The sequence below is a fragment of the Callorhinus ursinus genome, unplaced genomic scaffold (assembly GCF_003265705.2).
Source record: "Callorhinus ursinus isolate GAN/ISIS: 27379988/994484 unplaced genomic scaffold, GSC_fseal_2.0 scaffold4, whole genome shotgun sequence".
NCBI lineage: Eukaryota > Metazoa > Chordata > Mammalia > Carnivora > Otariidae > Callorhinus > Callorhinus ursinus.
Window position 1 is genome coordinate 1,680,754 of NW_027397066.1, and position 25,071 is coordinate 1,705,824.

The 25,071-nt window shown below is 45.4% G+C and overlaps 1 protein-coding gene across 1 annotated transcript in view; it reads left to right on the forward strand.

Moving 5' to 3' along the window:
• FAM193A (family with sequence similarity 193 member A) overlaps nt 1–25,071 on the forward strand; it is a 113,215-nt gene that overhangs the window by 20,310 nt on the left and 67,834 nt on the right. The window contains 3 exon segments of the mRNA XM_025887376.2: nt 16,512–16,669; nt 17,395–17,562; nt 20,706–20,940. Coding sequence (XP_025743161.2) covers nt 16,512–16,669; nt 17,395–17,562; nt 20,706–20,940 — 561 coding nt within the window.

Here is a 25,071-nt window from a genome sequence, read left to right on the forward strand (position 1 = left end):
CTTTTTTTTCTTCTTTAAAACTACGTGTGTGGAAGTGAAAAGTGATGGCTACTAGCACACTTCGTTGTGCAACTTTCATTCTTGCCAAGATGCTGACGGCTAAACCCGCCATTGCTTTTGCACCAATCACTACAAGTGTCCACGCAGGGAAAAAGGTAAATAACATCTAGATAATTAATGTGAAAATAATTTTGACTAGTGGACTTGCTGGAAGGGTGTCTAGGACTGCCATGGGTCCACAGACCATGCTTGGAGAACCAGTGTTCCATTGGAGTACGGTGGTCCCCCTATCTGTGGTTCCCCTTTCCAGGGTCTCGGTTCCTGCAGTGGGCCCGTGCAGAAGCAGGTGATCCTCCTCCTGACGTGTGGTCACAGGGTCAGCAGTAGCTGGATGCCAGGTCACAACACCCATGTCACTTCCCTCCTTCATCTCCTACACAGGCACTTTATCATCTTACATCATCGCAAGAAGGGTGAGTGAGGGACTGTAGGACATTTTGAGAGATAGACCACATTCACACAACTTTTATTACAGTGTATTGTTACACTTGTTCTAGTTTATTATTATATAATAATGTTACTATTATTGCAACTATTGTTGTTAATCTCATGCTGTGCCTGATATGTAAATTAAACTTTAGATATAGAAAAAAACATAGTATAGATAGGGTATAGTATGTTCGTGGATTTAGGCATTCACTGGGGGGGTCATGTAGCGTATCCCTTGCTGATAAGGGGAATGACTGTATTTGTCTTTTTCTTACAGATGTATGGGACTTCTTTATGTGTGCTAAACATGACCCCTTTGCTGATTTTATGCTTTGCGGATGCCAGCTGCCTCATTTTTGCTTCCCTTTTCACTGTTTGTAGTGTCTTTTGATGAATACAGATTCATTCTTTTAAAGGATTTATTTTATTTGAGAGAGAGCAAGTGAGCAGGCAGGGAGGGCAGGGGAAGAGGGAGAGTCTCAAGGAGACTCTGCACTGAGCGTGGAGTCCGACATGGGGCTCGATCGCACGACCCCAAGATCACGAGCTGAGCCAAAATCAAGAATCGGACGCTTAACTGACTGCACCATCCAGGAGCCCCGAACACAAATTCATTTTTAATCTAGTCTGATTTCTCAAATTTTTCCTTAGTAGTTGCCATTTTATTTAGTTGTGTTTATTAATGGTTTTTCCTATCATGACATCATAAACATATTTTTCTTCTTCTGTTAGTACTGTCCAAAGAAATATGTGAATGACAAATGAAGGCCACCATGTGAATACTTTCAATATTTTAATAGCTACATTCCAGAAACTAAAATAAAATAGGTGATATGACAATCTATATTTTCCCTCAGTGTATCCAAACTATCATTTCAACCTGCAGTCAATATAAAAAATGTTAAATGTTATTTTGTTTGTTTTGTACTAAATATTCAGAGTCCTTTGTATGTTTTTACATGTACAGCACATGTTATTTAGGATGCTCACGTCTCACGGGCTCTGTAGCCACGTATGACCAGGGGCTGCCATAGTAAACGGCACAGTCCTGTACTTTTATTGTTTTGCCTTTCATGTTTAGACCTGCAGCTCTCCTGGAATTGAAATTAAATTTTTATATGGTGTGAGGTAAGGTCAAATTAAATTTATTTCCGTGTGAAAATCCAGTTCCCTAGCCACATTTATTGAAATGACTGTTGCTCCCTCCTCCTCCCTGCCCCCCCACTTTTTAGCACCACCTTTGTTATAAGTCAAGCGTCCGTATATGTTTGGATGTATTTCTGGGTTCTGTGTTCTGTTTGTCCTTGTGCCAACAGCGTGTTGTCTTAATTACTGTAGCTTTGTAATTAGTCTCATTTTCAGAGAAAAAGTGCTGTTACCTTGTACTCTTCAAACATATCTTAGTTATTCTTCATTCTTTGCATTTCTGTAAAACTGAAAATTATCTTGTCAATTTATATACACACACAAACACACACAAACCCAAAATACAAAAAATAACCTTGTTGGGATTTGACTGGGATTGCATGGAGTCTATAAATCGCGGGGAGGAGAATTAACTTCTTTCTAATATTTTTTTTTTTAAGATTTTATTTATTTATTTGACAGAGAGAGACACAGCGAGAGCAGAAACACAAGCAGGGGGCAGTGGGAGAGGGAGAAGCAGGCTTCCCGTGGAGCAGGGAGCCCGATGCGGGGCTCGAACCCAGGACCCTGGGACCATGACCTGAGCCGAAGGCAGACGCTTAACGACTGAGCCACCCAGGTGCCCCCTTTCTAATATTCTTAATAATCTAATAATCTTGGGGCACCTGGGTGGCTCATTCAGTTGAGCGTCTGACTCTTGGTTTCCACTCAGGGTCATGATCTCATGGGTCTTGGGATCGAGCCCTGCGTCAGGCTCTGTGCTCAGCGGGGAGTCTCCTTGGGGATTCTCTGTCTCTCTGTCTCTCTCTCTCTCTCTCTCAAATAAATAAATCTTAAAAAAAAATCTAATAATCCCGTTGAGTATGGAATCTTTTTCTATTTATAAGTGTTTTATATTTTTCAGTGTCATACCAATGCTCCATTCTTCCTCTACCTTTATCGGTACAGATGTATTGACTTACCTTTTTATTTTTTATTTATTTAATTTATTTTTTAGGATTTATTTATGAGAGAGAGGATGCACATGTGTGCATGTGGGGGAGAGGGCAGAGGGAGAGAGAGAGAATCTCAAGCAGACTCTGCATCCAGTGCAGGGCCCGACATGGGATTCGATCTTACAACCCCAAGATCACAACCTGAGCCAAAACCCAAGAGTTGGATGCTTAACCAACTGCACACCCCAACTTCTCTTTTTAAGTTGTTAATTGAAAGGACTATTGCAAGACCCCTATTTTATGAGTCAAACAGGTAGGTCTTGGACTTTACTTTTCTCAAATGAAATGGAATCCCAATTTTTTTTTTTTTTTAAGACTTGCAATTTCAAATTACAGTCAGTTTGTCTCAGATGTTTGTGTTGCTGGATAGGCCTGCACCATTCATTAAAAGACTCCACATAGATGACTTTTACTCAGCTTCTCAACTTTGGTCACTGGCACAACACCGAAGACCGAAGGCAGAGTGAGAAGTGGACTGTGAAGGAGGCAGTTCTAGAGAACATCCGACGTTTGAGACAGAGATGAGTGAAAAGCAGACATCAGAGAAATAGAAAAACAAGAAAGTATGAAAGTATGATAAGTAGAACTAAGTGACATTAGTCGTTTAAAGGATGGTGTGGCGGTGCGGTTGGTAGTTGTTGGGACTGGGATTGGATTTTTTTGCCTACTTGAAGGTCATAAGCTACGTTGTTACTATTTCATGGGTGCTGGCAGGGGACATGAGACTCCTGGGCCAGAGACAGAGGGCTTGATTGCTCACAGCACAGCAGCTACCATGAGCATGAGCATGTCTACTCCCCTTGCTCCCTCTCCCTCCCCAAATCCTATGTCTGTAAAGTGCAGAGGCCTACATCCATGCTGCGGGTACAGTGAGTTTGTGTTGGGGTTCAGGAGCACTGAGTGTGGGCATCTGCCACTTTTGTAGTGTGTAGTAGGAAAGCCTGCACTTTGTCTCAAGGGTATCTGCTGCATAAACCCTGAAAAACAGCCCTGGGGCGGAGGGTAGGGGGAGCATAGGCAGAGCCTTCCAGCGTTAGTGCATCCATCAAGACTGGGAGTTGGTAGGGGAGACCCATGGAGAGCTGTCTCCCAGCAGTCCTCCAAACAGACATTTTAAAAAGTTAAGCGAGAAAAGACAGGAAGTGTTGAATGTGGCGGCAAAGAGATTGTGTCTGGCCTCTGCCAGATCCCTGTTAGTGGCAGTATGGGAGCAGAAGCCAGACTGAGCCGCGTGAAGAGTAAATTATTGGTGAGGAAGCTGAGAAAGTCAACTCAAGGTGCTGATTTTCAAGGTGCTTGACTGCGAAGGCAGGGAAGACAGATCCGAAGGGGAAGCTGGAGGGGGCCGCTGAGCACATTTAACTGTGGAAGGAAAGAGCTGCTGGTTGGGAAGAGGTGCTTCCCCCCCCACTTAAATTTCATTTTTTATTATGTAATATTTGAGAGGGCTATATATGCAGACACGTATAATAAGCCTGAAGACGGTAAAATGACCACCAGCCAGCGTCAGACCCAGGCCATTCCTGATACTCAGGTGCCTGTCTGTGTTTCCCCTCCCCCGTCTTTCCTCCTCTTTCTGAGTAGCCACTGTCGCTTGAATTTTATATTTATCATTCTCTTATTTTAAAATTACTTTAAAAATTTTATTGCCTCTCTGTGTATCTCTAATAAGTGTTCAGTTTTGTTTGTTTCTGATCTTTATGGAAGTGGTATATGCTTATGTTGTCTTACGCGCCTTTGTTTATAAGATCCTTATACTGTCTGGTAGCTGCGCTTACTCATTTTCACTAATTCATCCATGATTTACATACAATTCAATATGTTACTGTATATAATTTATTCATCAATAGTTTTGTTAAAAGGTACAGAGTTTTCTTTTTTTTTTTTTTTTTAACAATGATCAGTGATTTTTAAAAATGCTGTCAGGGCACTTGTATACCTTTCTCCAGGTATTCATTTGTAAGAGTTTTGTTAAGAGTGTGTGTTGGTCAGGATTCTCCAGAGAAACAGAACCAATGGCGGTCAGGGAGAGGTAGACAGATCAATAGATAGAGAAAGGAAGGAAGGAAGGAAGGAAGGAGACTTATTACAGGGATTGGCTCATGTGGTCATGGAGGCTGAGAAGCCCCACAGTCTGCCATCCGCAGGCTGGAGATCCAGGAAAGCTGGTGGTGTCCTTCACTCTGAGTCCAAAGGCCCGAGAACGAGGAGTACTGATGTCTGAGGGCAGGAGGTGGGTGTCTTCAGCAGAAGCCGGGAGAGTGAATCAGCCCTTCCTTTTTTGTTCTGTTCAGACCCTCCATGGAATGGCCGACACCCACTCTCACTGGTGAGGGAATTGTCTTCATTCAGTCTGCAGATTCAAATGCTCATCTCTTCTAGAGACACCCTCACAAAACACCCAGAAATAGTGTTTTACCAGCTGTTATCTTTTAGCCCAGTCAAGTTGACACATAAAATTAATTATCAGAGTGCTTATCTATGAAATAGAATTGCTGGGATGTAAGTAATTCAGATGCTTACATTTGTAAGATACACAGTTTCCCAAGTAACTGCTCCAGTTTCTGTCTCCACGAGTAGGGTCTGAGTTCCTGTTACCAATACTCTTGCCCACATTTAGCATTGGGTAGGCAGTTTGAACTTGTTTGGAGGTGGGAAGGAGTAAGGGAGAGAAATGGTGGTGCCCATGAGGTTCCACTAGGGCAGGGGAGCTAGGATCTCTTTTGAGAAGGATCATCCTGTTGAGACAGGATTCTCAGGCAAGGCTGTGTAGGTGTAAAGTAAGGTGGGTGGGGGGTGTGGGAGTTGAGAAAATTGCTGCCAGAAATCTTTCTTATAAAATTTGTTTTGAGAGGGAGAGTGGATCTCACAAGACTGGGAAGGAACTGGGGAGTGGCTAAGGTTCCAAATGGTCTCCTTGAGAAATGGGAACAGTGAGCTGTCGGGGTGTCTGGGTCGTGGCTAGCCTGAGGTCTCTGTTGAAGGTGGAGACATTGCTGTACAGTGGCCCTGACCTGCCCATCACCCAGCACCTGCCCCTCAGCAGCATCCCTGCATCCCCGGCATGTGCTTGTGCTTGTAGGACGAGGAGAGCAAGGCAAGGCTGGTTGGGAAGGAGCAGCGTGGCTGCATAGGCTCCACAGAAGCCCCGCCTCCAGGTACCTGCTGGGCTCACCCCTCCCACAGGCACGCCTGGTCCCGTCCACCTGACATGTTGCACACACCAACCCCAGCCACAGCCACTTCGTCCTGCTCCTCCAGCTCTGGGTGTCCACTCGGGCCTGGCACAGAATAGGCACCCACGGATGGTTTTTGGATGAAGGAATGAGTCGACCTTCAGTTTATATCCAAAGATAATGTTTTAGGACCTCAAAACATTTACAAGTACTCATCCTACACAGTAGAGTTTACAGCTTGGGAGGCTGTGGAGGTATTTTCATGGAATTCTCTGAATTCTCTGACAGTTAAAACAATTTTTGTTTGTATTCTAATAATGGGGGAGGGCACGTTCACATCATTGGAGGGCCTGCCGTGTATCAGAGGGCTTTTGCTCCTGCCTTCTGTGACCTGGTGAGCCTGGGTACACTGTCTGTCAAGGCTACTGAGAAAGGAACATAGGTTATCTTACTACGTAGGCTCTTCACTGAGGCCAAGCAAAGACCCACTGAAAGGTGTGGCCTCCTCTGTGCAGGAGAAATTGGGACAGGCAGAGAGGTGGGATGGTCGAGCTGATTTGTAGAGAGACCTACATGAATAACAGGCCTGACTCAAAAGAGCCTGTTGAATAGGAATTTGGTTTCAGTTAATCATTCATCTCTCTCTTTACAATAATGTTAATTTGAGTAATGATTTTTAGGTTTTTAAATTTTTAAGTTGTAGACCAGCTTGGGTTTTTAGAATTACACAAAGGCTTAAAAAGTATAAGGTATATTGCATTTCACACTTGTGTATGTTTAAGTAATGAAAATAATTTAAGTGTGGTGTGGGGGTGTGGGAGATGATATTTGGGAGAATTACTGTTTTCTGTGAAGGGGGCTGTGGAGCCACTCAGGCATCCTGCCACAAGGAAGACTACTTGGCAAATTAATATTCTATTTTTCTGTTTTCCAGGTTGATCATTTTAAAGGCTTTCTGTTGATTCTGGACATGAGCAATTGTGTCTTGGTTCTTAAATATATCATTGAAATAGAAGTCTTTCATTTTACACTAAGGAACTGGGTTCTCCCAACGGTTATCTGCCCTCAGGTCTTATCAAGGCATATAGTCTCAATTTAAACCAGTCATTTAAGAGTTTGCTAATATTTGTATCTTGAACGTTTGCCCTGTTGGGTCTTGGTTCCTAATACAAACATATACAATGAGTATCATGACAGTGGTTGCTGATACAGTTTGTCACTGCTGCTCTGAACTGTCAGATTGGGAAGACAGAGCTTGAATCAGCCCCACGGAAAGAATCTAAACGGTTGTCTTTGGCTTTTCTTGCTTAATAATAATGCTTTTGAGATTCATCTGTGTTGTTGCATGTATCTGTGTAGTTAATTCTTTTTTATTTCGGAGGAGTATTCCTTTGTGTGGATGAAGCACAATTTGTTTATCCATATTCACCAATAGAGGGACGTTTGTGGTTTTTGGTTTTGGCTATTAACAGTAAAGCTACTAGTAACATTTCAGGAGCGCCTGGGTGGTTCAGTCAGTTAAACATCTGACTCTTGATTTCAGCTCAGGTCTTGATCCTCAGGGTTCTGAGTTCTAGCCCTGCATAGGGCTCCTCGCTGGGTGTGGAGCCTACTTAAAAAAACAAAACAAGACAAAACAAAAAACAGTAAAACTACTAATAACATTTGAGTACAAGCCTTTTGGGGACATCGTTCATTTGTCTTTGATAAATACCTAGGAGTAGAATTTCTAGGTCATGGGGTGAGTGTATAATTAACACTTTAAGGGACTGTCTTGGAATTTTTCAAAGTGCTTATACTATTTTCCCTCCATGTATGAGAGTTCGTGTTAATCTGTATCCTTTACCAAGGCTGGATATATTGACAGTCCTTAATTGTAGCCATTCTAGTGGCCTGTACTGCTGTCTCATGGTTTTGACTGGCATTTTCTAGATGACTTGCTGAACATCTTTTCATGCGCTTATTTTCCATCTGTATCACTTTGGGGACATGACTGTTCAAATCTTTTGCCTATTTTTATTAGGTTGTTTGTCTTACTATTATTGAATTGTGAGAGATCTCTATAGTATATTCTGGATACAAACCTTTTATCAGATATGTTTTTCAAATATTTTCTCCTGGTGTGTGGCTTGCCTTCTCATTACAGGACACTATTCTTTGAAGAGCAAAAATTTTAAATTTGATTAAGTCTAGTTTATCAATTTTTAAATGATTTGGGCTTCTTGTGTTCTGTGTAAGTAATCTTCGCTACTCAAGGTTGTAAGATTTTTTGCTCTGTGTTTTTTTCCTAGATGTCTTATGTTTTGAGCTCATATAGTTGCTCTGTGATCCATTTTGAGTGAAGTTTTGTATCTTTTATAAAGTAAGGTTGAAGTTCATCCTTTTTGCATGTGGCTATCCACTTGTTTCAGAACTGCTGAAAATACTGTTTTTCCTTGTTCAATTACCTTGGCATCTTTGTAAACAAGTATTTTTTATGTGTGGGTCTACTTCTGGATTCTGTCTTCCACTTTACGTATAGACTCATCCTTTTGCTAGTACCTTACAGTCTTGATTCCTGACGCTTTTTATAGTAAGTCATGAAACTAGGTAGAATTTCTCCAGTTCATTTTTCAACAGTGCTTTGGCTATTCTAGTTCCTTTGCATTCCCATAGAAGGTTTAGAATCGTCTCCCAGTTTCTACAGAAAAGCCTGCTGAGATTTTAACTGACATTGTATTGAGTCTATAGACCATTTTGGCGAGAAATGGTATCTTTTTTTTTTTTTTTTTAAGATTTATTTATTAGAGAGAGAGTGAGAACGTGAGCCATCAGGAGCAGGGAGGGGCAAGAGGCAGAGGGAGATAAGCAGACTCCCCACTGAGCAGGGAGCTCGGTGCAGGATTCAATCCTAGGACCCGAAGATTGTGCTTAAGCTGAAATCAAGAGTCAGTTGCTCAACCGACTGAGCCACCCAGGCGCCCCGAAAAATGACATCTTAATAATATTGAGTCTTTCAGTTTATTGATGTTTTATTGATGTAGTATGACTCTTCTTTGATTTAGGTCTTTTAAATTTATTCTTACAATAGTTTTGTAGTCTTTAACGTACAGACTTTGTACATAGTGTGTTGAAAACTTTCCAAGGTATTTTGTATTTTCATTTAAAATAAAATGGTACTTCGGGCGCCTGGGTGGCTCAGTTGGTTAAGCGACTGCCTTCGGCTCGGGTCATGATCCTGGAGTCCCGGGATCGAGTCCCACATCGGGCTCCCTGCTCAGCGGGGAGTCTGCTTCTCCCTCTGACCCTCTTCCCTCTCGTGCTCTCTGTCTCCCATTCTCTCTCTCTCAAATAAATAAATAAATAAAATCTTAAAAAAAAAAAATAAAATAAAATAAAATAAAATGGTACTTCTAAGAAAATTTAATATCTAACTGTTGATTGCTAATATAGAGAGATACAGAGTTCTTTTTTTTAATTGACTTTGTATCCTATGAAAGCTCATTCATTTATTCTGTTGGTTATTTGGTAGATTCCTCAAGATTTTCTACATAGATGATCACATCATCTACAAATAATATATTTTTTCCTTTCCAATCTGTATGTCTTTTTTTTTTCCTTACTCTATTGGCTAGGACCTCCAGTATGATGTTGAATAGGAGTAGTCTGAGCACACATCCTTCCCTGTTTCCAGTCTTAGGGGGAAAGCACTTAGTGTTTCACTATTAAGTATGATGTTAGCTGTAGGATTTTGTATATCAGGTGGGAAAAGTCTACTTCTGTTTTTAGTTTGCTGGGGGTTGTCATGAATGGGTATTTAATCTTGTCAAATTCATTTTCTACATCTATTGAAATGACAGGGTTTTTCTTTTTTAGTTTGTTAACAAAATTAATTATGGTGATTTTTGAAATGTTGAATGAACCTTGCATTCCTGTGATAATCCACACTTGATCATGATGTATTATGCTTTCCATAGGTTGCTCTATTGGCTTTGCTGGTGTTTTGTTAAGGACTGTTGCATCTGTATTCACAAAGGATAATAGTCTGTAAGTTTCTTGTCTCACAATACCTTTGTGTGGTTTTGGTATCAGAGTAATACCTTGTAGAATGAACTAGGAAGTATTCTCTCTTCTTTAGTTTTCTGGAAAAGTTTGTGTAGAGGTGATATTATTTCTACCTTAAATGTTTGATAGAATTCACCAGTGAAGCTATCTTGACCTGGAGTTGCCTTGTTAGGATGGTTTTGAACTATGAGTTCATTTATTTGATAAAGGTTATTTATCTCTTCCAGTGTGTTTTACTAATTTTTGTCTTTAAAGAAATTTGTGTAGTCATTTTGCAGTTTATGTAAGTCATGTCATCATGCTGTAATACCTGCATACGGTTATACAGTACTGAATGTCAGTTACAGCTCAGCAAAACTGGGGAAAAAGAAATTTGCCCGTTTTCTATCAAATGTATTGGCACGAAGTTGCTCAGAATATTCTCCTACCTGTCTTTTTAATTTCCATGGCATCTGTAGTGATTTGCCCTTGCCACTTTATTCCTGTAGTTGTTTGAGTTTTGTCTGTATTTTTCCCCAATAGCCTGGCTATAGGTTTATCACTTTTATTAAGCTAAGAACCACATTTTGGTTGAATTGATTTTCCATTTTTCTGTTTCATTAATTTCTGCTCTTAGGTTTATTATTTCTGTCTTTCAACTTCATACTTAATTTGTTTAATTTCATAAAATCCTATTTAAGCATTTCTTTAGCTGCATCCTACAAATTTTGGCATGCTGTATTTTTCGTTCAGTTAAAAGTATTTTATAATAACCCTTATTGTGATTTCTTCTTTGACCCAGGGATTATTTAGAATTGTGTTTTTTAATTTCCAAATACGTTGTGGTGTATTTTCCAGGTACCTTTTTCTTTTCTTTTTCTTTTCCTTTCTCTTTATTTATTTGAGAGAGAGAGAGCATGAGCAAGGGGGAGAGGGAGAACCAGGCTCCCCACTGTGCAGGGAGCCCGACATGAGGCTTGATCCCAGGACCTTGGGATTATGACCTGAGCCGAAGGCAGACACTTTAACTGACTGAGCCACCCAGGCGCCCCCCAGATATCTTTTTCTAATTGAAGTATAATTGACACAACATTATATGTAAGTTTAGTATAACATAATGATTAAATATTTGCATATATTACAAAATAATCTCCACAGTAATTCTACATCTGTCGCACCATACAGTTACCAAAAAAAAGGTTTTTTCCTTATGATAAAGACTTTTAAGATCTATTCTTTGCAACTTTTAAATTTGCAATACAGTATTAACCAAAGTCACCATGCTGTACATTATATTGCCATGACTGACTTATTTTATAACTGGAAGTTTGTACCTTTTGACCCCCTTTTTGTTATTGTTAGCTTAATTCTGTTGTAATCAGAGAACATACTTAATATATGATTTAATTTTTAGAAATGTGTTGATTTGTTTTGTGGCCAGTTTTGGTTAATGTTTTGTGTGCGTTGGAAAGAATTTGTATTCTGTTGTTAGGAAGAGTGTGCTATGAATGTTAGTTACTTCACATTGGTTGATGGTGGTGTTTACATCTTTTGCATCCTTTCTGATGTTTTTGTCTAGTTCAGTTACTGAAAGCACTGTTGAAATTCGAAACGTAACTATGGGTTTGTGTATTTCTCCTTTTACTTCCTGCTTCATGTATTTTGAGCTCTGTTATTAGAGTGCTTGCATACTTACCACTGTTACTGCTTCTTGTTAGATTGGTCGTGTTGTCATTATTGTTTATTTTATTTGTACCGTCATCATCTGCTTCACTGCTGCTAACATTCCTTGTTTTAAAGCCAACTTTCTCCGATACTTAGAGCTACCCAGCCTTTTTAAGTTAGTATTTGCATGCAGTGTGTCTCCCAACCTTTATTTTTAACCTATCTGTGTCTTTATAATCCACTCTAGAAAGCATGGTACCTCTTGCTTCTTAATCCAACCTGACCATCTCTTCTAACAATTGGAAAATTTTAACTATTTCCATTTAATGTAATTATTGATATGTTTGGATGTAAATTTACCATCTTGCTTTTTTTTGCTTTTTTTTTTCTTCCTTTTTTCCCCCATCTGTTGTTTGCTACTCTTTCCTTGTGTTTCCTTCTTTTCTTTTGGATTAATTGAATTTTTTCTTTTTCTTTCTTTCTTTCTCTCATATTAACTGAATTTTTTCTCTTTCTGTCTTTCCTTCCTCCCTCCCTCCCTCCCTCCCTCCCTGCTCAACATGGAGCCCAACACGGGGCTTGAACTCATGACCCTGAGATCAGGACCTGAGCTGAGATCAAGAGTCAGTTAATGACTGAGCCACCCAGGCGCCCCTTGAATATTTTTTACTCTATTTTACCTCCTCTTGGCTTATTACCTGTATCACATTGTTTCATTATTTTTAGTGGTTCTAGAATCAAATATATATCTTCAACTTTTCAACTTCTACTTTCAAAGAATATTATATACTTAATATGCAGTATTAAGAGCCTTAAAATAGGGGCACCTGGGTGGCTCAGTGTTGGTTAAGCGTCTGCCTTCAGCTCAGGTCATGGTCCCAGGGTCCTGGGATCGAGCCCCGCGTCGGGCTCCCTGCTCCGCGGGAAGCCTGCTTCTCCCTCTCCCACTCCCCCTGCTTGTGTTCCTTCTCTTGCTGTGTCTCTCTCTGTCAAATAAATAAATAAAATTTTTAATTAAAAATTTTTTTAAATGCGAAGAGTCGCCGCCCCCCCCCCTTCGTTATTGGGTTGGTGCTCTTCACTTCTGCATGTAGCTCCGTTCATCTGTGGCTGTTCTTCTGCCTCAGGGGCTGCCTTTAACATTTTTTTGTAGTGTAGGGGAACTTCTGTTTGTCTGAAAGCTTGTCTTTTGCTTTCATTTTAAAAAGTTATTTCTGTTCAGAATTCTAGGTTGCTGGTCATTTCTTTGCTGGCTATACCCTAGTTTCTGGTGGAAGCATGTTGTCATCCTTGTCTTTGCTCCTCTGTGCAGAAGGGATGTTTTCCTCTGCCTGCTTCTCACATTTGTACTTCATCTTTGATTTTCAGCCCTTTTACTGATGTGCCTTGGTATGGTTTGCTTTCTGTTTATTGTGCTTTGGTTTAGATGAGTTTTTAAGATACTCCAGTTTACAGTCTCATCAAATATGGGAAATTTTCAACAATTTCTTTATATAACCTTTTTTCTGGGACACCATTACCCGCATGCTAGACATCTTGACTTTTGTTTTAGAAATGTTTTATTTTTTTTCAGTCTTGTTTTTTGCTGTGCCTCATTTTGGATTTTTTATTGCTTCAGATTTATTGATACTCTGCCTTAAGGTATATTTTTCCTCTCCAGAAGTTCCGTTCACTAATCTTTTACATCTTCACTTTCCTCGTCGTGTTTATGTTTTCCTCTACTTTCCGACACATACGGAGTTTATAATCACCAGTTCCAGATTCTTGTCCATTGGTTGCATCATTTTTGTTGTTTTGGGATCTGTTTCTTTTTTTTTTTTTTTTTTTAAGATTTATTTATTTGAGAGAGAGAGAGAGCACATGAGAGGGGAGAGGGTCAGAGGGAGAAGCAGGCTCCCCGCCAAGCAGAGAGCATCGGGACTCGATCCCGGGACTCTGGGATCATGACCTGAGCCGAAGGCAGTTGCTTAACCCACTGAGCCACCCAGGCGCCCATTGGGGTCTGTTTCTATTGATTGATTTCCCTCATGGTTCTGTGTTCTATTTTTCTTCCTGGTTTTGTTACTGGATGCTGGGCTTGGCGTATTTTACATTGTTGAGTGTTAGATCTTGTATTCTTTTCACCTGTGTTGGACTTGGACAGAACATAATAACTGAAATTAAATTTGTATAAGATGAGTACTAGAAGGTGACACATTTAAGGATTTACGATATAGTCCTCATGCGTGATTTTAAAAGGCCTCATTTCATCCCTTGTCACCAGGAAATGTTACTTTCCAGGTTCTTGGTTGCTGTTCTGAGTCTGTGCTGTGTGTCAGGCAGCATCCTTGGTGCTAATGTACAACGGTGAGCGGGACATACGGGTCCTGCTCTTGGGGAACCGGTCTTCTGGTGATGAAGACAGGTAAAAAACGAAACAAAAACCAAACGAGAAAACAAGGGAAATACCGGGATCTCAAATAGCAGTTTGTGATGTAAGAGATTAACAGGGGTGATTAAGCTCGGGGGATGGGCCCCCACATCAGTAATTTGAACCGGGACACTTTTGCATGGAGAACCGACTGTTAACTAGTAACAGATCAACTACGCAGATTTGGGAAGGGAACGCCAGAGGGTCCAGCGTGGTGCACCTAGGGAGCAGCCGCTCTCAGGCAGAGGCAGCTTAGAGAGAGGACTCTGGGCAGGACAGCCCTGGGAGAGGCTCTCCGGGTAGCAGGGCAGCTGCTGAGAAGCCGCACGCCGGGTCTGACAGGCTGTCACGGGAGTGGGCAGCCCAGTCCCCCTCCAGCCTCTCAGCCCTGGGGCCTCGGAAGCCTCCGCAGTGACCCTCCAGCGCCGCCTGCTGGCAGGGCACCCACACAGCGCCACTGACCGAGGAGCGGTGTTCGCCGGGTGCTGCCCTCACACACAGCAGGGCAGAGAAGGGGCTTTGGAGCAGAGAGGCAGAAGCCCATACCTGGCAGCCCCTGCTGAGGCGTGACTGATAGAACTCTATCAGTCTGTCAGACCATTCACAGATTGAGTGGATTAGCGCTCTAGGCAAAGACTCAAGTGCAGTGAAAGAAAAAGCAAAAATGTGTCCTGGGAAACCATGAAGACTGGTAAGAAATGTAGAGTCTGTTTCTAAGTGGAATGGAAGGTTCTGTGCAGGGGAGCGACGGGGTCTCTTTCGCTTTAACCACCACTCTGGCTGCTACTTGCAGAAGGGCCGTGAGTGTGGGTGGCAGCGGGCCGCAGAGAGCCGCCACAGTCGGCAGGCAGCGGTGACAGTGGCTTGGACCGGTTGGGAGCAGTGGAGGGAGAAGCAGGAGCAGATGGTGCATCTGCTGAGGACTGGAGTCGCACGGGCAGCCTTGCTGTCGGATTTGAGGGGGATGGAGGAGAGAGGAAACCTCCTCCGTGCAGTGCACTGACCTGCTGCTCTTGGGGGACAGCCTGTTTCTGCCAGCACTGTCGTCAGACCTGTTGAGCCTTTCTAGTCGCCGTGGGTATTAGAATCGTCTCGTTTGCAGGTTCTCCCGTCCAATCTGCCGAGAACCCTAGAGTCTCCCCTCGGTGTCCACAAGGGCCCTCAGGGATCACCAAGGGCATGTCTAGGGGTGGGAGGCAGTGGTGCCTGTCCTGCTTCCTTGGCCTTCCCTGCTCTGCCCAGGGGGAGAAGGGGCTCTGGGCAAGAGGAGTTGGGGGGGGGTCTCCATTCTTTACAGGCTGTCTGTGGTTCTCTTTGGTGACCAGGGCCCGGGGTCCTTACAGGTGTCCCACTGGTGAGTGGCTCTTGCTTCTAAGAGGCCCTTTTTTAGGGTTTCCTAGACTTCGGTCTGGACTCCTCACTGTCTGCTGTGGACTCTCTGCGACTCCCCCACCCGCACCCCTGCTCTGCCGCCTGGGTTAATTCTGGGACCCACTCACCTAGCAGGAACTCTTTTGGGTGGGGTTCTTTGATGACGCAAGCCCCCGCCCTTGGAGCTGACTGGGACCCCGCCTACCACGTGATGGAGGCTGGCTCTCTGCTGCTCCCTCCCGTGTCCGCGTGCCCGAACTCCAAGGGGCACACGACAGGCCCAGTCTCCCTGTGCTTCATCCAGTAGCAAGCTGGGGTGGTGCCACAAGTGTCTGACCACCCTGAGCAAGCACCCAGCAGACACCACAGCCTCCGAGGGCTTGTCTCCGTTCTCTTCGCCTGTGTGCGCTCCCTTCACGGGCCCCTCCTGTGGCTCTGCCCTTCTCCTTAGGCTGGTGAGGTGAAGGCTGTGGGGCTGGCTGCCCTGTTAGTGCCCTTTCTTCACCGTGGGGATCATCCACTCTAGGACTGGAGCCCACCTGTCCATATTGTAATAGAATCCCTCTCAAGTCCTGTCACTGAGGGACAAGGCGCCAGCTGGGTGAGTGTGGGGTCATGTCCCAAGACAGGAGAAACTGAGGCTGGAGGGGGGTTGGGTGGGGGGCAAAGGTTGTATTTATGTTCCCTGTAATGGCTCTTGGTGGAACCTTCTAGGGGCTGTTGGGTTCCAGACATGACAGTTGAAGCCTGCTTCATCCCGCCGTCTTTGCCCAGAACGTTCTCTTTCTCCAGCCTCAGCACAGCTGTGGGGTTCCACGGGACCCAGAGGCCTCTGCTCCCTCCCCACCACTTCCCACTGGGCTTGCAGTGGCCGCTAGCTTTGCACCAAGCACCATCCCGGGCGAGTGTGGGGCATCACTTGGAAGAGGCGCCCACTGCGCTGGTCGTTGCATGTGCTGATTAGGACGCTGAGAGTGGAGCTGCTCTTTTCTAAAGCATGAAAGAAATTTCTTGCCAGTCTTCATGAGATTATGGTAGAACCCTCCAAAGGTAATAAATAATCGGTTGCAAACAAAATTCTTGGGTGTCAGAGAGAAAGTTACCCAGATGATGTCATTGCAGATCTTGTCAGTGTCTAAGTTTAAATTTGTTTCTAAAAGGCATTTTTCTGACACGTTAATAACAAATTTGTACCATGAACATTTGAACATAGTCTATTCTGTTCTCTTTTTAAAGCAGGGCCAAGACTTTCTTCTTCACTCCCCTCTTGGTGGGTCCCAGCCGGAGGCAGGCGGCGGGAGGCTAGCCCTCAGCGCGCAGACGCTGCCCTCGGCGGGGCTGGGTACTGCCCCCTCGGATGCCGCGTGCGCCTGTGAGGCCTGCAGCGAGCGCAGGTACCAGGGTGCGACCGTGGGACCGACCCCCGCGACGTAGCTGTAACGGGAAAGGGGCCATTTGCATAAAGACGGCAGGCATTTGAGCCATTCCTGAGGACAGACAGGAGCCTGGGTGTCAGGCAGAAGACCCGGATGGCTGAGACTCTCCTGCATCCCTGTCTGTGAGGGCTGACCGGGGCAAGCTAGTACTCGGAAAGAGGGAGGAGGCAGAGCGGAGTCATTAGGTGGAGGGAGAGCCGCCCTCCCCTGGGAGGCTGGGCAAGCTGGCAGTGCCGCTGCTGCAGGGCAGAGAGGAGGAGAGGCCAGGACTTGGGGGCTCTGAACCAGCTCTGCGCTCCACTCAAGATGGAAGCCCGTGCAGCCGAGTGGGGAGCAGGGGCTTCGTGGGGAGTGAGAGCTGCCTGATGGGCACCTTGAGATGGAGGGGAGCATCAGCGTTCTTGACATGGAACGCCAGGTGTGTGCACTCCTCTTGTGCGAGGAGGGGCTATAGTCCCCTGGGGATGGGGGTTTGGGGAACCAGCCAGCTGCGGGCACCTGAAGCCCGTGCTGGTCATCAGGCCTCCCTGCGGCCACAGCAGACGGGAGCCAGCTCCAGGAGCTGAGCAAAGTGGAGGGTGCCGGTTGGAGTCCGTCCCCATCCCCTTAGGCTGTCTGGAGGGTAAAGGGTGACCCAGACTGTCCACTAACCCTGACCCCCTTGCTCTTGTGCCGTCTCACAGAGAGATTTCGGCAGAGACGGACCGGGAACCTCAGCAGCTGCAGAACTATTGGTCGGAAGTGCGCTACATGGTCCGCTGCATTTACCGCCAGGCGGGGACCCCGCTGGCCGACGACCAAGACCAGAGTCTCGTGCCCGACAAGGAGGGGGTGAAGGAGCTCGTGGATAGGTACACATTGCCCCCTGTGTCATGTCCCTCCCTCAGCTGCTGCCCCGGAAGCCTCCCCTCTGCTCAGGGTGGGCTTCTCTTTCAGGACCCAGTAAGCCCGGCTGCGCTTGCTCAGCCCCTCGTGCACTGCCAGTCTTGAGCAGACAGACTGCCAGAAGCAAGCCCTCTGGGTAAAGCTTCAAATTAAAACTCTGATGAAATGCTTAGTGCCTGTATAATAAAAAAATGAATCGACATGTTTCTGTCATTTCTTAGTGTTGAGACTGGCTGTAGCACTACTTTCTGAGTACTTACTGTGCCAGGGATGGTGCTGAGCACTTTCTCAAGCACTCTTGCATGTAATCAGCCCAAGGAGGACAGGCATTTATCCCACCTTTGAGGTAGAAGAAGCTTCCACGAGGTCAGGCAGTTTGAGAATGCGCCGGGGCGGGAGTGGAGAGCCCACTGTAGCCAGGCCTGTCCGAGTGGGCGTTTCTCAGGTAGGAGTAGCTTACAACTCAGCGTCTGTTCTTCAGCAGACACCTTGTGCCCCGTGACAGTACTGAATTTGAGGTGGGCGTAGTTTTTATTCTTCCTTACAGTTTGTAGCATCTTTTTTCTCTTTTTTGAAATGTTCCAAATAAAAGGGGTAAGTTTGAGCTAGACATTTCATGGATTGATTCTCCTTTTGGTTTTTCTCACATTTTGTATGGGGCTTTTATAGACTTATTTGCTGTACAATACAGTTTATTCTGGAGCTAGGAATAGTGCTTGGCCGTGGGTTCTGTTAACTAGTGGATGAATCCAGCCAGTGTGTTTAAGGCTTGACCTGTGAGCCCCTAGCATTGCAGGAGATGGCTCCGGGTGCTGTGTGCCTCTTCCAGAAGTTAGGTTTCCTTGTGATAGAACCTCCCGTTCAGGCACATGACTTCATAGACTACCAGTGCTTGGGATGTGGCTGGAGTTGAATAAGAGGCAGCTGAAGGAAAACACTTGGCAGGTACTAATACTGATGAGAGATATTCTGGCAGATGGTATAAAGCTGGTAATGGAATTCCTGAGGTTTGGGAAACGGCATTGCCCTTATAGTGAGATGTACTGTTAGGAATGTGGGAATATCACACCCCCAGCTGGAGGTACGTCTGTATCAGATACGCTGTACTTGCCCTCACCCTTGTCTCTGAGAGTGCAGCTGCGTTTGTTGTCTATGTGCCGACACGCGTCAGGAGAGGGGTGTTTGTAACGCCCATTCTGGTCATCCTTTCCTCCCCTCTCTGGCCCTTGGCGTCCTGCATGGTCCTGCTCTGCGTGGCCCTCAGACCATTCTTCACTGCGTTCCAGCTCTGCTGGCTCCCGTCCTTCCTCTGCAGGTCACACTCGCTCCTGCTGCAGGGCCTTTGCATTCGCTCTTCTCTCTGTTTGCCGTGTTCTTCCTTTCCCAGGGTGGTTTTTTTCTGCCGTCCATTGTTCACATTACTTTACAGAGTCACCTTCTCCAAGAGGCCACCCTGGGTAAGACCCCAGGCACCTTCCTGCCATCACTCTTACCCCCTTGCCTTCTTTTTCATTATACTCCTACCATTACCCAGAATTCCCTCATCTGTGTGCATGTGCCATAAGCGTCGTGAGGGCAGAGAGTTTGTTTCCTTGGCTTCTTCACTGCTGCGGCTTTGCCACCTTCAGCGCACGTACACCGGTGTTTGTTGAATGTACGTATGGATGAGCCACCACAGTGTCTTCGGCATACTCCTGCCTCTTGGTCGTACAGCCTTAGAAAAATCTACTCGCAGAAGGACCACATGACCATTTTGTTGAATTTCTAAGGTACAGAAATGGACAAAGAAATAAAATAAAATGGGCGCTTAATTCGCCATGCTAAGAGGCATCCAGTTTACTTTAAGTTTGGTTGTTCCTCTGTCATTTGAGTCTTCTATGGCATTCCTTTAACAGATGAAATACATTCTGTTTCACAGAACAATTGTACTGGTAATTAAAATTGTGATTGCTACACTAAAAAACGACTATATCTTTCTGAAGTGTGCTGACCCCAGTGAGAATCCCATCAGTTTTTATTGTTTCTCTAGCTGCATTTTGTGCAAGGCTTCCCATGCTCCATTGCTGGGTTTTTCTTGCTTCTTGTCTTTATAACTTAGGTGGTGCACTAATTTAAAACTGGAATAGATGGCCACATACATTCCTCTCTTTCGACCAAATGTGGTGCCCAGAAGGTAAAAGGATCCATTATGTAAAAGCCAGGAACTATAGCTTGGTATGTTTTACAACTTGTGTCTAATAAAGTGCTGGCCTCAAGTGCTTCCTCCTGGTGGTGGTTTGCAGACAGATAACTGTTGTCGCCCCCATGGTCCTGGGTTTCCGCCTGCAGGCTCCTCAGAAGTGCACAGTTAGAAGAAACAGCCACTTTAGTAGATTATCTCCAGATTAGGAAAGAAATTCATAAAAATGTTAACTGCTAGTGTAGCCCAGTGGAAAGGCACATACTAATTTTTCCCTTCTCTTTTTTTGTGAGATAACTTAAAAAGAGACATTGATGCTACAGTTTCCTCTGATTATAAAAATAATAAAAGCCCATTTGGATTATATACTGAATTCCTAGAAAGAAGGACAGAACAGTCCACTCTAGAGTTCTCCACGCCAGGTATCACCTCTGCTGGGTTGGTTGCTTTTCACCTACCACACGGGCATTGAAAATTAATTGTCTTCAGTCTCCTGAGGGAAAGCGCATCCCTCCCAAGACAGCCGCTGAGGTGCTGGTGTGTACACTCTGCCACGTGCTGGGTGTGTGAGTTCCCAGCATTTTACCCAGCCCGTGTGGACTTCGGTGTTTAGCGGAGTGATTAACTCAGTGATTAACTGGGTCAGTCCATGTGAGACACAGTGCTAGTGCACAGTAAGTTTTGAGTAAATACTGGGGTTTTTTGTCAGCTGATGACTTTGTGGTTCTCGGTGCTCTCTGTGCCCGGGCCCCTCTGTGTCGAGTGGGGTGATGGCACCTCTCACAGGGCGTTCAGAAGATGGTGGTTGTTGCCATCGCTGGGTGGGCACCCGTGGAAAGGCTGCAGAACGTGGCTCACCGATAGCGGGTCCGTGGAGGGCCCTGTTTGGACGGGTCACAGGTGAGTGGTGACTCTCTCTTCTCTGTGCAGGCTCTGTGAGAGGGACCCCTACCAGCTGTACCAGCGGTTGGAACAACAAGCCAGAGAGTATGTGCTGGAGATGAAAGTCCGACTCCTCCGGCAGCTGTCGGCTGCATCCAAAGTGAAAGCGCCGTCTGCCCTGCAGGGCCCTCCGCAGGCACACCAGTTCATCTCTCTCCTTCTCGAGGAGTATGGCGCCCTCTGCCAGGCAGCACGCACCATCAGCACCTTCCTTGGCACGCTGGTAAGGGAGAAGGCTGCCTTTCTCTGGTTCTGTTGGGGAGAACCAGGAGGACAGCTGTGGTCGGGTGGAGTTATGCGGCTTGTGTGTTGATCTCGTGCGCCGCCACAGTCCCCTCCTTTGCGGTGTTCAGGCACTAAGGAGAGAGCCTGATTCCTCTCCCCTTTCTCTTCTCTCTGGACTTTGCTGTGGGATGAAAGTGTTGCGTGGATTGATATCATGGAAATACAGTTTGGAGACCTTGAGGCCTAGGGAGCAAGAGATGGGGACCATATGAGGTGAGGACCTGTGTGTGCATTAATAGGGAGAAGAAAGAGAAATGGTTTCTGTCTTCCGCTGTTAACTCTGTTGTCAGTGTGCACACGCAGAGCATGACTCTGGTAGAGAGCACTTGCTTCCAGTCCTGTGGCTTTCAGTCATCGATTCCACAGTCCATCCCTGGGTTAAGGATGGGTTCACAGAGTCCGATAAGAACCCACCCCCACCCCCATCCCCGTCTGGTGGTCCTAACGAAGGAGAGAAGCAGGTGTGTTCTTAAGGATCTCTGACCACCTCACAAGGTAAGTGACCACACGTGGGCAGAAGGAGGCATGTGGTAGAATCACAGCTACTGGAATCCAGCCAAGCTGGGCATCAGAAGCTTCAGTCAGCCCTATCAGCCAATGCAACTGCTGGTTGCAGGGAGACCATGCTACCCGAGAAACCAGTCATTCATGCTTTCCAGACTGTTAGAAAAATACCACTTTGCTGTTAGTCTGTGGACTTGTTTGCCATTACCTAAATTGTGTTATTAAATGATACTCCACTGGGCTAGTTTCGGGTACTTTCTTACTGGTAAAACTACATTTTGAAACAAATATAGTACCAGTAGTTCCTAAGATTTTAAATGTAATGGTCTTAATGTGATTCTAAAGTTGATAGACCTTCTCGCCAGGAAAATTTACAGACACAATTTTGCAAGTGATTCCGGCCGGGGGGGGCGGGGGGCGGGGGCGATGTTCATGGACTTCGTCAGGCATCCCTGCAGTAGACCTTGCCATGCCGGTAGGTGACTCCCGACAGCCTTGAGGAAAGCACGCATTGTGAGAAAAGGAGCCACTGAGTTGGGAGGGACAGCTCTCTCTGCTTCAAGATGGGATTGTGCGATTGAATGCCCGTGCCCCGAGCCGGGCCGGGCGGGCCTCCGGTGCCTCACTCCTTCAGGCCGCCTCTCACGCGGCTCTCCCTCTTCCGCCTCGACTTGCTGAAAGTACCTACTCTTCAGAAGTTCACACCCAGCGCCACCTCCTCTGGGACGGCCCCCTTGGACCTTCCCAAGTCTGCCGGGAGAGGAGTCGGCCAAGGAGAAGAGCGGCTGCTGGCCGGCTGGATCTCGTGGGGAGCAGTGGAGGGCACGACGGCTGTGCCCCAGGCGGCACTTCTGCCCAGGGCCTCCTCAGGCAGTTCGAGTGGAACACAGGTTTTGAAGCAAACAGAAATTGATTTTTGACCCTGCTTATTGGAGCACATTCCTAGCAATTGAAGTAGAAATATTTTCTCATGGTTTGGAAAAAACTCGTAAACACTAAGAACAAAATACAGTTGTTTCTTCAGTGATTTATGTCACCTGCATTATACACAGAGGTACTCAGTTTGGTTTCCAGTGGCACAGCAGACGAGACGCCCCGAACTCCTCCTCCCTTCTTGGGAAATTACCGGGTAGCATAAACTGAACCTAGATAAACCCTTTTACAGCACGTTGCTGAGGTGGCATGAAAGGCAAGAAGCCTTAGGGGCGAAAAACAAACTGAAAGCTGGAATCCGGAGAAATTCGTGTGCTCCAAACCCAGCATTCACTCCAAGAACTTCTAACCCCGGGAGACAGGAGGTGCAGCCTAAGTCCCGCCCTGGGTGGCATCGGCACAGGCTGCTGGGCCCACAGACGGCCACCTCCTCGGTGTGAGGGTGAAGGAGAGGCCTTAGCCCTGGAGGGACAGCAAGGGCCTGTGCCCGCTGTGATCTTGGGGTAGGCAGAGGCGAAGTACAGCCTCCCAGAAATTTCGTCATTATGGGCCAACTGCCACCTAGGTTTGTGGTCTCAACAAGTGCTATTGGTGGGACATGAAAAACTCCCAAGCCCGCAGGTTACTTTACAGTGCTCAAGACTGTCAGTCAGTCAGGCAACACACAGATGGTGGGCTTGGCATCATCTTAGGTAACCACAGTACCCTGTCAGGTCACAAAAGCTAACCGTGATTTCTTACTTTTATACCCAGTCTGTATAAAAATTTCCCAGTTACCTTAAAGATCTCTCTTTTATCATTGGAGTGTTCAAACCAAGATCCAACAAGGTTCACAAAGTTATAACAACACCCTTTCAGGCCCACCCAGTGATCTGTGTGGTACAAAGAATGAACAGAGCTAAGTTAAAATACAGTTAAAGACATCTCAAGGTAGTAGTTCTCAACATTTTTGGACTTGGGGGCCCTTTAAACTTAGAAACTGAGGACTCTGAAGGGTTTTTGTGTGTGTAGATTTTATCAATATTTGCTGTGTTGAAACTAAAAGAAATTTAAAACTATTAAATACTTTTAAAATGATCCCATTACATAACATAAATAGCACATATTTTTAAATAAACTATTTTTTTAAAGAATTTATTTATTTACTCATGAGAAACAGAGGGAGAGAGAGAGAGAGAAGCAGAGGGAGAAGCAGGCTCCCGCGGAGCAGGGAGCCCGATGCGGGACTCGATCCCAGGACCCTGGGATCATGATCTGAGCCGAAAGCAGACGCTTAACCATCTGAGCCACCCAGGCGCCCAAAAACGATTTATTTTTAAAGATTTTATTTATTTGAGAGAGAGAGAGAGTGCAAGAGAGCACAAGCAGGGGGAGTGAGAGAGGGAGAGGGAGAAGCAGCCTCCCCACCGAGCAGGGAGCCCGATGCGGGGCTCGATCCCAGGACCCTGGGATCATGACCTGAGCTGAGGTCAGACGCTTAACGACTGAGCCACCCAGGCGCCCCAAAAAAGAACTACTTTCCAAAACATATTTAGTAACAAGAGGGGCATCTTGACATTTTTGCCAATCTCCTTAGTTTCTGGCTCAATAGAGGACACGTAGATTCTCATAGCTACTTCTGCACTCAGGCTGTTGTCATAGGTTGCTTTGGCTGAAGTTACTGAAGAAAATTCTGCCTCACCCAGATACATATTTGGTAAAGGGAAGAATATCTCAATAGCCTTTTCAGCCATTCTTTGAGAGTACACCAGAGCCCGAGTGCTTCTTAACAGTTAGTTGCAGTGTAGAATCTGCAAGCATGTCGCTGAGCTGACCGCACTCTGTTCCATCAGAACCAGTGGTGTAGCCCACACATTGAATGGATCTGCCCACATGTGGTTTTCTAGCATCGTATGTTGGTCATTTTGAGTATACTGGCTCACCGAGTAATTTAGTGCAGATCTTCCTGATGATATTCAGTATAAAAAATGACCTTTGTTACTGTCACCACTGATCCTCATCAGAACAGAGAAGCCTCAGGGCCACAGTGGCAGATTCAAGTTTTCCAAAATTCCCAAATTTTTGCTTAAAAGCTCAGATTTTATGATTGGCCACAAACCAGGTCCATTGTTTTCCTTAAAGCAGCAGATTGGCTTGCTGCACAAACTCTGCTAATTCTCTGCCTCCTCATCCGGCTTCTCTGACTCTGCAGAACCCGTGGAGTACATTTAGACATAGAAGGTGTCTTTAAAAACTTGACTTTCACGGGAAATGCACGTGTGGGTTTATTCTACATTGCCCTGGGGATCAAACAGGATGAGAGGGTCACATTTTTAAAATGTATTTTAAGTATTAAAATAGATTTGGGATTACACCTAGCTTGTGCTTCCCACCGTCTGGGAAATGTCCTGCCAGGGCTGCAGTAATCATGAAATCTGCGTTTCCATCCATAAGGACAGAAGCATCTTGAATATCCTGGTTATTTCTCAAGGTGTGTTCTAGAACCTGATTGTAAACACCTCCTCTTTCTCCTTCCAGATCCCCAAAAACCTTTTTGTGGTTCAATGTAAGAAGTAAAACTAGTTTGGATAGAAAAGCCTAAGCTTGAGTCATTGGTGAGCTTGTTATCCATGTCTGTAGCTCAGGCAGCACT